Source organism: Apteryx mantelli, chromosome 18, assembly GCF_036417845.1.
Source record: "Apteryx mantelli isolate bAptMan1 chromosome 18, bAptMan1.hap1, whole genome shotgun sequence".
NCBI lineage: Eukaryota > Metazoa > Chordata > Aves > Apterygiformes > Apterygidae > Apteryx > Apteryx mantelli.
In genome coordinates, this window is record NC_089995.1 from 14,151,388 (window position 1) to 14,164,903 (window position 13,516).

The 13,516-nt window shown below is 40.4% G+C and overlaps 1 protein-coding gene across 3 annotated transcripts in view; it reads left to right on the plus strand.

Moving 5' to 3' along the window:
• GNAS (GNAS complex locus) overlaps nucleotides 1-13,516 on the plus strand; it is a 172,138-nt gene that overhangs the window by 128,017 nt on the left and 30,605 nt on the right. For all 3 annotated transcript variants that reach the window (XM_067307744.1, XM_067307741.1, XM_067307742.1), the window contains exon 5: nucleotides 1,352-1,449. In XM_067307744.1, the coding sequence (XP_067163845.1) occupies nucleotides 1,352-1,449 (98 nt within the window). The remainder of the gene's footprint in view (nucleotides 1-1,351; nucleotides 1,450-13,516) is intronic.

Consider the following 13,516-nt stretch of genomic DNA (forward strand, 5'->3'; position numbering starts at 1 on the left):
GTTGTAACACTGCAAAAGAGAAAATTCTGTAAACCCTTGGGGTCATGTAGTAAGATATAGATGTCTGAAATTAATATGGTCCTGTGACCATATTGTCCCTAGAGATCCCCACTAACTTGGAAAATGCAAAACAAGTGAAACCTACTCATCGATTCCCTATAAATTTTGCCACAAATAATCTGTATTTTAAATTTAAGGACTAGATTTTTTTAATCTGTAAATGGATTTCTGACATTTCCAGGGCTATAAATTGGAGCAATATATCATATTAAGTTTAGAAAAAAGAAAAACATTTTTATCCTAGGCTGATTTTGCAGACTTTAGAACAGGCTAGATTTTGCTGCGGCCCAGATTAAATGCATCCAGGATATGTTTTTAATTTTTGAAAAATTAGCTTTCAGCAGATAAAGTAAAACACAACTTTGGAATAATAATGAGTATCTTTCCATGAAAATTAACGTGCCAGTCATGAATACATTATATTTTTTCAGGTGAGGGAAGTGTCCATTTTTAATCAAGGCAGTAATCAAGTATAGGCAGTTACCTTTGCTTATAATATCCTTGTCACGCATTCCTGAATCTCCATCATGTATCTCTATCATACTGAGAAGGACTCACAATGGGACAAAATGTCAAAAGAGAGGTGTTTGTTGTTGCCATTTTCTTGCATCCTCATGGCATCTTTTGTTTGATTCCTGCCCACACCTTGTGTATATAGTTGGTTAAATTACCACTGCAAAGTGTTGTTATATTTTAGGAAACTTTTAAAGTTTTTTTGCTGGAGAGGCATCCTTGAACTCTAATCCGTACATACATGAACAACAGACTTTAAAAAAAAGAAAAAAGAGAAGAAAAAAAGAAAAATTACCTGTAATTGTAATTTCCTTCATATCTTACGGATAAAATCAATAGTTTCTCGTGTTTGCTACCTTTATGTAAGAATTACTGAAAAGTAATGTTTTACTGGGGGAAAAAAAAAGATTTTGACAGTTAAACGAACATAACGTCCAGCAGAATCATGAATTAAAGAGCAAACGTTACCAGACAGTATTGCGTATGAAAATACCAACAGAATTGTCAGCAACGAAAAGTTAAACCTTCTTCCAAGAGTCAAAATACAGTTGGACTCGATCAAAATGATTGCGAAGCAGTTCTTTCAGTTATAAAGTGTTATAAAGATAAGACAATTAAGAAACCCAACTGAACTTGCAGTGAGTTTCTACAAGATGTTCCAAGTTTGCTGTTAAATACGCTACCATTTAACATCTGTTCCGGTGCTAACGGGATGTTACCCCTGCCAGTTTTCTTCATGTGTAGCCTTTTTTTGCTGATCATATTTTTACTCTTTCAGGAGTTTTATGAACATACAAAAACACTTTGGCAAGACGAAGGTGTGAAAGCCTGCTACGAGAGGTCTAACGAATATCAGTTGATTGACTGTGCGCAGTAGTAAGTATGGTTTCTGTTCTGCTTTATATTGACTGCTATGTACACATTTTGTACTGAATGTTAATAACCGCGTGCTTTGGACGGTCCTGGTGTTGATTTCTGTTGTACCTTTGAAGAAGGAATGTAGGCTACGTTGTGAATTTCTGTTCATTAGCCGTTCAGAGAACTAGCAAAAACGGGCTTTCAGTTAGACGCCTAGTAATAGCTATATTGAAAACCTTGTGAATGCTTTAAAATGGTCTTAACACAGACTGAGATCTTAATGCAATGGACAACTTCAGTGTCTCAAAGTCCAGATTTCCTACTACTTCCACTTAGACCAGTTCCTTTCCAAATGACAGCAAACTTCAGATACTGCAGCAAGTGTTAATAGGTGGGAAAGTACGTTAGCGTGAAACAGGTCCGTGTTTGTAACTTTTGCTTTTAGCACAGTTTGTTTATCTGAAAACAAAGAGATGGCAGCAACCAGAAACCTGTGATCAGTCACCAGGACTTCTGCTTGTGTGCCTTCACGCACATATCAGCGTGTGATTCATTCCCGTCTGCTATTTATACTACTGTGATAATTAGTATTGTCATGAGAGAGACTGCTACATGTTTGCAGTTATTTATCATGCGAAGTAATAGAGTATAGTTCAGAATTTTATTATTGCAATACGTTTGTGATAATTGTGATGATTCCTTGTGATGATTCCTGGTGTTTTCATTATGTATACTCAAGAATTGCAGGGCTTAAATGTGGAATATTAATGGCTAAAACAGCTCTTTATTCATTTATCCTCTGCTTCTTCTGGAGAAGCTGAAATAAGTTTTAGTAGTCAGGGAAATGCAGGCTTCTTCTTTCACATGATGATGGAGGACTGGAATATTTGTGTCTGCTAGTGAGTCTCTTAAAAATGAAAGCACGTGAGACAAAATAAAATTCCTAAGGTTCTTTTTTTGGTTTAGGTAGACTTGAAGGAAAATCAACAATTAGCTCTGCTTGAAAAGAGACCAAAGAGATAATTTTACTATGACTTGCACAGCTCCAGGTCTCTAGAAGGCTCTTTGAAGTTATGCCATTGTTTCTAGTATTCCTTTGTTTTATTTGTAGCAATGTCTCTTCCATTAGGTGACTAATGTTTGGTTGTTTGGTGTAGATCTTTCTGCAAGTTCAGCTGCTACAAAGTAAAAGCTACTCAAAAATTCTGGTTTTCTGTTTTGTGTCAACTATCCAGTAAGTTCTGTCTTTGTAGTGTAAAGCTAATAGAATGAGGCGAAAATTGATAGAATAGGGAAAAACATAGTTTTGTTTCTGATGGTGCTTGGTTATCCGGTTAGTGTTTGTTAATTGTCATCTTCTGTGATCGCTGAAGAAATAGGTAATGCTACACACTTTTCTTTTGTATTGCTCTTTTTTGGAAGAGGAGAAAAATTTGTTTTGCTCTGAATGTACAGAAGAGAGCTAAAAATTACTGTCATCCCTGACTGTTGGATGTTGACTTTTGCGTGGGTCAGCAGGGGAATGGCCTTAATGGTGGTTTTACCATCCTGCTCCATCTAGTGGAACACTGAATTTTACATCATGGCCTGTGGGACCAAAAATAAAACTTGCACATTGCCAACAAATTACAGAAATTCTTCTAAGATATCATTTTTGTCTCCATCTTAAAAATGCTTTGTAATTTAGTATTTACTCAAATTGGATGTAGAGGATAGGGCACTGGTTTCTTATGGAAGGAGCTTTGTAATTGTTGGTTCTTGTCCCCTCTGGGGTTTGTGATGGGGCATTGGTGTTGTCTTTAAGATCAGAATATGCAAAGGGAGAGGGTTTTTTAACGGTAAAATGTATGCTTGGAAGTTAATATCACTTTGAAATTTTGTGCTTGTCCTTATCATACTAAATTTTCAAGTGACCTGACAAAAATTACTTCTAGTAAAATCTGACATGACTGATGCCATGAAATTAACCCAGTGACCACATTTTTAAAAAATGCACCCAAGGCAAGGTATAAAAAGTAGCTGAAATTTATCAAGTGAAGACTATTTTAATTTGAATGTGCAGACTAATGTCATTAGAGGTAATAGGAATTAAAAGAGAAAGTTGAGCCAAGAACAGTGTTGGAGTGGACGGTTCTTTCACAGAAGAGTCTTAGTTTCTAAATATTCCCCCCTTTTGAAGGTCCCTGTGTAAAACAAGAAAAGCATACTTAAAATGGAAAGCAAAAATGTTGATTTTTCTATTTCAAGATAAATCCAGCTTCCAAAAAATCCCTTTTTCCTCTTGAAAATGGAATGTATTTTTAAATATTAATGGATTCTGTACTTTGTAAGTTTCTTTAAAATTCTAAAAAAAAATTATTGTTCACAAAAATCAAATATCACTTTTTATTGCTATTTGTAAATTTTCCTTTTAATTACCACCATCTTTGAAGGGTGAATTATTTAGTGTAAAGTTTGTCTTCAGTTTAACATTCTATATTAAAAAAAAAAAAAGCATTTTTCACTCTTGTAAGTTATATAGTTATATATAGGAACTTTTGCAAAGTATAGCACAAGTAAGTTGTGCTGGATGTTTCAAATCAATTTTGTCTGTTTTTTACTAGGGCACAGTCAAGCATGTTTATCTTCCAGGGGTTGATTTGGCTTTCAGAAATGTCAATAGCAAAATGAAAGCATTTCTGCCTCTGCCCAGCCCAAATAAGATACATATGGGACTTCTGTAGGGATCTTTAAGAGTCCAGTAGAAGGTTCTTTAAAGTCAATGGTTTTAAAGCATGGCGTAGCTTCAGGATGTTGAAGTGTCTTGAAAAGAAAGGCACTGGGGAAATGGAGACTTGTGCTCTTGCGAAGCTCGTGCTAGGACAGAAAGTGTTCTTGACTAGTCAAGAGCTCTCCTGGATGAATACACACCCAAAGAAAGGTCAGTTTTTCTTGCTGTTTGACCTTTCCCAGGGAAGTGGGAATGAATATTAATTCTCAACCTAGTGTGATGTACCAGCATAAGTAGGACGTGGGTATTAAGAGAATCCAGCAAGGGTATTTCTCACCCATTCCTGAACAGTGGCTTACATACTGTAGGGCTTCATGCTGACTAGCGTGTGTTTGCCTCCCGTCGTTCCTCCCCCAAGTTCCTGGTTGAGTTGACTCAGAGAAGAAGACTTTGCCCAAAGCCCCGGGTACCATCTCAGCTTTCCACTGATTTGCAGCTGTGACCTTTGGAGGTGTGAAGTGGGAGGCCTGGCCAGTAACTTCAGCTGCTGGAGAGCCCTTCTGGTAGCCTGTCCTCCACCCTCAGCCTCCCACCGCGGGCAGAGGTCCCTTCGGAGGGGCCCGCTTCGGTTTAAGGAGTAGCTGGCTCTGCTCATGGTGAGCTTCGCTGCGCTTCCTGCCTGCGCACGTTTTACAGTCGGGAGAGGCAGAGCAAGGGAAGGAGGCCGTTTCCCTTTTCTTAACCGGACCTACTAAGTAACTGGTTTCAGTTCTGCTTTCAGAAGAGCAGCGTCTGGGAGATTGGCATCTGTTTTGCTCCGGGAGCGAGTATTTTAGCTGCAAGGAGGGAGCAAGATGTTAAGAGGAGACCAAGTTTCATTGCTCTTGCCCTTTCCACGTACAGTGGAGAGGGCGGGTGTTTTTACCAAAGCTGCCGTGTGAGGCTGCTTTAGGCTACTAATAAATAGAAGGACACAGAATTGGCTAGAATACAGAAAACCCCAAATGATAATAAATGATCTTCGTCTGAGGATCTGTGTGCTTCAAGCCTCACAAATATCCAGCTGGGCAGTCAGAGTAAGTAGGCTCTCTCGTGTACAAATGCGCTGAGTGTAGCACGAATCTTCCTTGTGGTCCTGGACGACCTCGGCCAAAGCCTGTGGATGCCCCTGAAGATAACTGCTTTGATTCCCATAGTCTTTGGGTGAGCCCTGTAGCAAGGCACGTGCAGAGTTCGGGTACATGAGCCTCCTAATGCTTTTTCTGCATGGGTAATTATTAGGCTGTGCCCACAAATATATGGATTTTTGCTTTAGTTATCCTTGGCTAAATTAGGTTCCTTGGTGAGGAATTTGACTTTTTTTTTCCCCCCCTTCATTTTACACTGTGCTTTCTCTGGATATTGTCTAGCTGAAACTTCCTGGTTTTGGCCAGGGTGGAAAAGGAAATAATGCGAGAGACAGTATTTGCAACCCATTTCACACCCTCCGCTATCAGGAAGGGCTGGAAGCAGCATGAGGGAGCCTATTCTCACGCTATTTCCGGCTCGAAAGCCTCGCTCGCCTCTCTCCTGCTGCTGCCATTTCGGGGAAGGAGAGCGCGGCGAGGCTGCCGCTGTAGGTGCGGCAGGTCGTATTTCTCCAACTTCAGCACCCACCGAGCCGCGCTGATAGCTTGAAAGTGTGCCAGGCTGCTCCAGAAGAGTTTTAGGAGAAATCTTTTTTTTTAAGATGTTTTTAAAATACTTACCAAAGGAAAGGAGAGAGTGCAGCTATTAACTGACTGCTGCGCAGAACTGCAAAAGGGTCAGCACATGTGGGCGTACTGCTTTTTTTTAGTTTCTTATTTGTTATGGGGTGTAAATTCTTTGTATTTTAAGATTTATGGTGTGTTTTGTTTCTGGATTTGCTGACTTGCAGAGAGCAATTAAGAGCTCCAATTTGAGTACTTAATGATTTTCTCCCATATCGATTTCGCTTCGTGACAGAGCTCCCTTCATGGAGCCTGTAGTAAGGTGCGATTGCTGCAAGCCTGTCCTTTCTAAAGAGTGATTGATTTATCAGTCGTACTGTTTGTACAGTTTCTTATCCATAGGATTTATTAATTTTTACTTTTTAATTTCTTTCCACTCGATACGATTTTGGCTGAGTGATTCCCCTTGCCTCTTCCATCTCTGCGAGCGATGTCTGCATAGTCGCGTTCAGCAGCACAGGAGTTTCTCTGGTCCATATTCCTGGCATACGTGAGCTTCTTATGGACATTAGCTATTATGCTGTTAAACATTCCTGTGAGGAAAAATAACACCCTTATCCCCTGTTGCTGATCTAAAACTGAAACAGGATAATTGCAGCTTGCCTACTGCTGCATGAATTCTTTGGCAAACCGAGGAATAGACCCGGATCGGCTCATTTCTAACCCGTTGTCTCAAGCAAAAGCCGCCTGCCTTTGTTCCAGAGCGCTTGGAGATAACTGAATTAAGTTCTTGTCCCTACACCTCTTTATCCTGAGGAAATCGAGGTTCATGTTCTGAACAAGGTTATGTTTCAACTAAAAGACAGAAAAAATAAGTTATATTTTCTCCACAACCCAGCGGGGTATTAGTTGCAGAAAGAGGTTACCGTAGATGACAGGAGGCACAGTAACACCTGTGTTTGTGTGGCTTCAGTGAAGTCGGTACCAACAAAATTGTGATCTGAATCCAAATATAGGTAGTTGAATTGCACTTGACTACTTCAAGTGTCTGCCCTTTCTTGCTGACCATTGATAGCAGGGATGTGCCTGCTGGCAAGTGCTGTGAAAACCAGATTACCTAAATTTAGCCAATAAATGGATTATGAATCCAACACATGTTCCTTCTGTTGTCACAGCTAATCATAAATTCATAATTTCAATCCACCCTCAGCCCCAGATATACTTCTGTCTCTAAAATAAATTACATTCCTATTTGAAGCAAGATAAAAGGTGTCCTGAAATGGCTTGTGTGTTTGAGTCTTCAGAGTTAGGAGCACGGGTAAAGGAAAACGTTAGCGGCGATGAACCATTATGGCAGAGGGACCCTTACAAGTCCAAAATGTGAATGATTTAAGAAGTTATGCCATGGACTTTTGAGCTGCATGTGATATGCACCACGATATTTTAAAATGGTTTAAATGTTTGTTCCAGGAACCTGATTTCTCTCTCCACTTTCTCTCATTGTGCCACCCGCTGCCCATCGCCGTCCGGCGTTCGCCACGTCGGTTTCTCCGTTGTTCTGCACATCCGCTAACGTGCCGTTCCTTTTTGCTCTTTAGCTGGTGTAACTTCCTTTCCATGCCTGAATTTTAGGGACGAGCCTTCAGCCGAAGGCAGGGCTGTTCCCATTTGAGATGGGCGTAAAAAGGCTGCGTTGGAGCTTCTTCCCTTGTTTCTCCACCAGGCCGGCATCCAAACAGTCACCCTTGCCTTTGCGTTAAGTGTATCGCTCCCTAATGCCCTTAAGAGTAAGAATAAGCCGTGGTGCAATGTTCAGGTGCCCAATTTTGAGAAATGAGCCTCCGTTTGCACTAGAGGTTATGTTTGCTTTCGCAGGCAAAGGAGCCTTTGCTCGTGCAGCAGCTGTTTCTTTGTCGGCAGCGGGTTCACATGCACAAAACATGCTCAGGTTAGGCGCTCGTTTGCTCGTATTTTGTTTAAAACTTTGGTATGAGTTTAACCATTTTATTTGAATAAAATTTGTCAAAATACCAGTAAATTTTCTCTGTAATCGCAAGTAGAACTCCAGGTGATTTGTTCAATAAATTGCTGTTTTCCTCTCTAACTGAAAGATAACTTTAGTTTTGAATAGCAAAAGCGTATAAAAATAGTTTGATGAAGATAGGACTAAATAACAAGCACACTGACATTTTAGCTAGTGAGGAACATTGTTTTAATTCCAGTTCATAGTTTGCTCAGGATATATCCCTTAGCTAATATTTTACTTTAATAGTCTGCTTTAAAACTAAAGTTGATGTTATCAAAGACTCTGAATACGCAAGTAGCTACTACTGTAGAAATATGGGAATGATGCAGCTTCATGAAATAATTCTCTACTAAAAGTACTTGGCTAAAATTTAGACTTCTATGGACAAATGAGATTGCTCTGTAGCCCAATTTCTTGATGTGTTTGCGTATACTGTAAAATTAACACCAAGTTTAAAATAATAGTCAGATGTTATGGAAATATAAAAGTTAGCACGAGTCGCTAAAGAAAATGACTAGTGGCAAAAATGGCAAACAGTGTTGTTCAGTAAAGAATATTATATTTGCATCACCAAATAACTTTGTTTTATGTTTTAATAATGTTATTAATATTTTAATAACTATTAATAATACAGATGAATGACAAAACATGAATAAACCATGAGATTTCTTTTTCAAACAAAGAATACAAAATAATAATGAGCTAAATTTTTTAAAGCAATCAACAAATGCGTATTGTTGTAATTGCTTTCAAGTTGGTTTGGTTCAGTATTGCCTGAACTTTTTAGTCAACGTATTTCTGGTACATATGTGTGTCTGCTTTTTTTGTTTAGTGGCATTGCTCTGTATAAATGTGCCCATTCAAATGCAGTGGAGTTTTTTGTGGGTGAAGGGGAGAGTTGAAATGAGATAGAGCAGAAGATGGAATATATGCCAAAAAGTTGTATGAATTTAACTTTTACCAGTTTCTGCATTTTAATGGCAATAGGCTCCCCATTCCTTCCCACCCTTCCCCTCTCCCATTCCCAAAGTTTATTTGGTGAGACCTTAGCGGTGGTAAGAGAATAGGATAGAAACACGTGAAACTATATATCTGTTGCCTGCCAGGGCTTTTGGAAGAGATGTGAAAATCTATTGGTCTCCTGCTGTGTTGGTAGGTACCAGCCTGGTAGCAGAGTAAGAACCAGTGAACATGCCAGCAAGGGGCTTGTTGTCATACAGGTAACTGTGTGGTTTGTGTGCATGCGGACTGAGGCTGAATTTACCCGAGTTACTTATGGAAAACAGTTAAGATGTCCCTTTCCACCTTGGAAAGTAATGTTTCCAACCTTTATTCGAGATACACTTATTTAACATCACTTTCATATGGTTGTTAATTCATAGACATGTTTTGAGGATGGGGCCAGGTCAAGTGCTTTAGCGGGATGTGTAAGGTCGGTGGCAATTTGTAAAGTTTAGAGACTTTGTAAGTCATTTTCGGTTTAATTAAAATGACCAATACTTTTCAAATGAATAATCTATTAATAAACAAGATTTATGTATGCATTCCAAGTCCTGACTAGATGTTCAATCCATCGTGAACAGTCAGTCGGTGTTGTTATAGGCTTGACACAAAATAATTTATTCATGAAATTAGTATGCTGCACTGTTATGCAAGATCATTACATATGGTTGCTAAAATTGCATTACTACACAGTTTTGTTTTTCTTTTATGACTGGAAAGCTTAAGAGAGATTTAATAGCCTGGATTGATCCTTACAGCAGCTCTCGTAAGGTCAATGGAGTTTCACCCAGTGCGAGTTGAGTTTTGTGTCGTTCATTAACAACAGGTTTCCCAAACCGTGTTGATTGTGTGGAGTCATTGCTGTGCTGTCTAAAATCCTCTAAAAAAAGCCATCCATTTGTGGAGTGAGGTGCTCTCGGTACTGTAGCAAACACCATATTACGCTACTAGTTTAAAGCTGATGACAAACACATGATTAGCGTGTTTACTGCAAGATAGACCCGGTGCTTGGCAAGGTTTGGCATGCAGAGAAAGTAAGACAACTGGTAGAGCCACATGGACTAATCGAAGCTTACGATTCTGTGGCTTGCAGAGGTCTTGCAGGTGGTGTTGCTCGCTCTTTGTTTGTTTTTTGTTTTCTTCATCGTCAAATTTGTTTTCACTAGGCACAGAATATACTTAGTTATTATGGAGAAACTATATAAGAAGTGTTTTGTATGCATCAAATTCACCCTAAAAATAACCCTAACTGCTGCAGGTGAAACTTGTGCTATAATCTGTGTTCTACAAAATGCTTATGTACTTTAGGTAACTTTGAACAAGTAAGGTAGATTATTCTTATTACATACGCAGTAATTTTTTAATTCTCCGGCTTTTGTGAAGACAGGTAGTAGTCAGTCTGTGTGTTAAAATTCATTATTTAGAATGAGGAGTTCTAATAAAAGTGGAGTGGTTGTATTTCTGTAAACTTTCAGGTTTTCATGCACTTAGGGTCTATTTGCATCTCCTGAAGTTTTGACCTTTAACTTAAAAAAGGTAAAATTCCAGCTGCTGTTTTAAAAAAAACAGAGCAAACAACATCCCAAATTATTAGCAACAGTCTTCCTTTTAAGAATGATTCAGTCGTCTTGGATTACTGTAGCAGTGTAAAAAGCGTGGCTCTGAAGTGTCAACCAAAATGACTGTGGCAGCTCTTCGTATTAGTTCCTGAGAATTAGTTTTCGCTCGCCCTTTCCTCCCCCGCTGTCGCTGCCTCCCTTTGCGCAAACAGAAGCAGCCCAGTGCGAGGTTTGTGCCGAGCGGCGATTCGAGCAGCCGGACAACGCGCCGGAGCGCCGGAAGAGAGGACTTCCCCACGGCTCGCGCGGCCGCCGCGAGGAATCCTGCCGAAGGAGGATCTGCAGGCGCAAAACACGGCGCCGGCTATAAATGCAAGCTCGAGGAAACGAGAACGAGCGTGGCCTCGATTGCATCATTTTTTGCCTTCCCTCTGTGGCAGCCGGAGCCGCTCTCCGGGCGGATTCGGCAAGAGGCCGGGCAGTGCCGGCGCGCGGCGGCCGCGCTCCATTGGCTGCGGCCGGCGGCGTTTCCTACCGGCCGCTTCCCAGGGAGGCTCCCAGCCCGGCTGCTCCTGGGAGAGCCGCTGCCAGCGGTGCTGCTCCTGCAGCAGCGGCAAATGGGGATGATGGAGCAGGTGTGACCGGTAGTTTTAGGATTTGGCATTTTCTCGCTGCTGTTTCTGGATGGCTGCTGGAAGTTTTGGCCTGACCTTGGGACCTGCCATTGCCGGGGCTGGCCGTGAGCGAGCGCTGCGGCTGGGGGAGCGCGGGGTTTTTATCGCTCCTGCTCCAGAGCTGCAGAGAAGGAACGTTTCAAGATTAGCAGCAGACAATTAGGAGAATGCTTTTATCAAGCTAAGACCTAAAAAGATATTGTAAAACCTCATTAAAGACTTGCTTAAAAAAGACATTAAAAGCAACAGTCTTCCAAAAGATAGGAGACCACAGGCAATTTCTGAGACAAGGGTGAAATCAGGCCAGTACATTTGCTGGGACAGGGTGAAAGCGCCAGGTTTGACTCCCAGTTCTTCCCAGGGCTGGAGCACTGCAAACACCTCGCTGTCCGTCCCGACGGGAGGGAGCCGTTGCCATCGCGGATGCTCTGTACAGCACTCCCTGTCCTTCAGATAAAGCATATGAACCAGATCTTTTATAAATCATCTGAAATATTCTTTATAGTATGCGACTAAATTATTCCTAAATGAGCTGATAAAGAAATTGGTAGCTAATTTTAAGTATGATTTGTGCAAGTTGTTTTCTTATTTGGTAGGCAAGATCTCATTGACAGATTTTGTGATTTGAAACACCATTTCTGAATTGATTACATTATATTATACATTGATTTTTGTATCTGAAGAGTGTTAAAATTGGTTGTTATAGTTAAGCACAAGTCTGTGATAATTATATTTGCATTATGATACACTAATTCATCAAGAAGGATATAACAGATAAGGCTAAATTGTAGTGTATTCATTATGCAAGCAAGGGTTTTACCTATAGGGCCTCTAATTTACACTTGAAATGTGTTGGCTGCCCTGTAAATTTTCTATTAAGGCTGTTAAGTACCTTGGATACTCTGCAAGGTTCCCCTTCCCCCAAAGTGCTTATGTAAACTACAGCCCGAGTAAAAGCTAGCAAAGAGCTATTTTTAGCAAGACCATGCAGCTGGGGGAGGGTAGGAGCCTTGGGTCGCGTAGGAGGGTGTATAGCTAAGGAGAGTATCCCTGTCGGGAGCTATATCCAGCCCAGACCCCTGGCTAGGACTGTATGGTTGGTATAGAGAGATTTGTGTTTTTTACAGTAAAAACAACCAAAACCTGCCTGAGCGAAGTGATTTTTTCTAAATAAATGCAAATAATGGTGTCCACTTAAAATCCCTGCAAATGGCATTAATTTACCATTTTTGTTCATGTTTTGTCAATGTTGATAATACTTGTGAAGTCGCTGAAGACCATGTCTGGAAAATGCACTGTCTACCATTTGCTCTTAAGGCATCTCGGTTGAATTGAGTTACTCATTTGAGTTATAAAATCAGGGACAGTTTGGAGAAATTGGGCATCTTCAAGCTTCGTGTCCAGCAAGACAACTTTTTACCTAAGATAGCTTATAAAAGAGTGCAGATGTACTTCCTTGGATAGTCTTTCATCAAATTGAGTCTTAACAGTGAACCGATCTTTGTTGTATTGAGTCTGTGGTTATTTTATTGGGTGTTTTCCATAGCTCTGTGGAGCAGGGTGTGTGCTGTGAAGAAAACAGAGAGTTAAGGCATAAAGTCTCTGGTCTTTTCCTGGCTCTAGACCAGACTTGGATGTGGCTTAGTTTCCCCATTTGCAGATTTGTATAGTACTTTTCTTCTTCAGGAGGGGTATAGAAGCTCGTAGCTGCAAAAACCCTTGGGTGATTTTGGATAGTGTGAGGTATTAAATGAAGCTGGATGAGTGAAGGATGTTATTGTGCAATCTTTCACAAAACTGATGCCAAAAAGTACCGCAGTATCGTCAAAAGTCTTGACACAGTGAAATGTTTTTGCAGAAGGGGTGAGAGATGGATGTAGAGATCTTGCTCTCTCCTATTTTATCAGCATAGATGATGTCTTCCAAGTGGACATTTCAGACTCTAAGATCATGTATTTCTCAATATTAAAATCTCCATATTAGTATGTTGTCTGTATATATTCCAATGCTAACTCTGATTCACCACCACTGTTTTTAAAAGTGGAAAACTTGTTCAAAAGTTAGGTGCATGGTATGTATGAAACGTGGAATATTCCTATGTGAGTTTACAAGTATAATATATTCATTTTTATCACACTGTTTCATCAAGGGAACCAGTAATTAAAACGTCTGGCTTTAAAGAGCTTTTTGGAGAAGAACATGTCAGTTTGTAACTCATTTTGTTGTGATTTACATGGACCATTCAGTAAATTTGCAGCTACTCTGTGTCGTGCGTGGCTTTGCGCTCTCCAGAGCGTGTTTAGAGGTGAGATCCCGGACCCTTCCCCGTCTCCTCTAGCGTACTTCACCATCCCCCCCTGCTCCACGCGGCTGAGCTACTCTTAAGATTCACACGTTTTGCTATCGGAGAGAGTTTATCATTT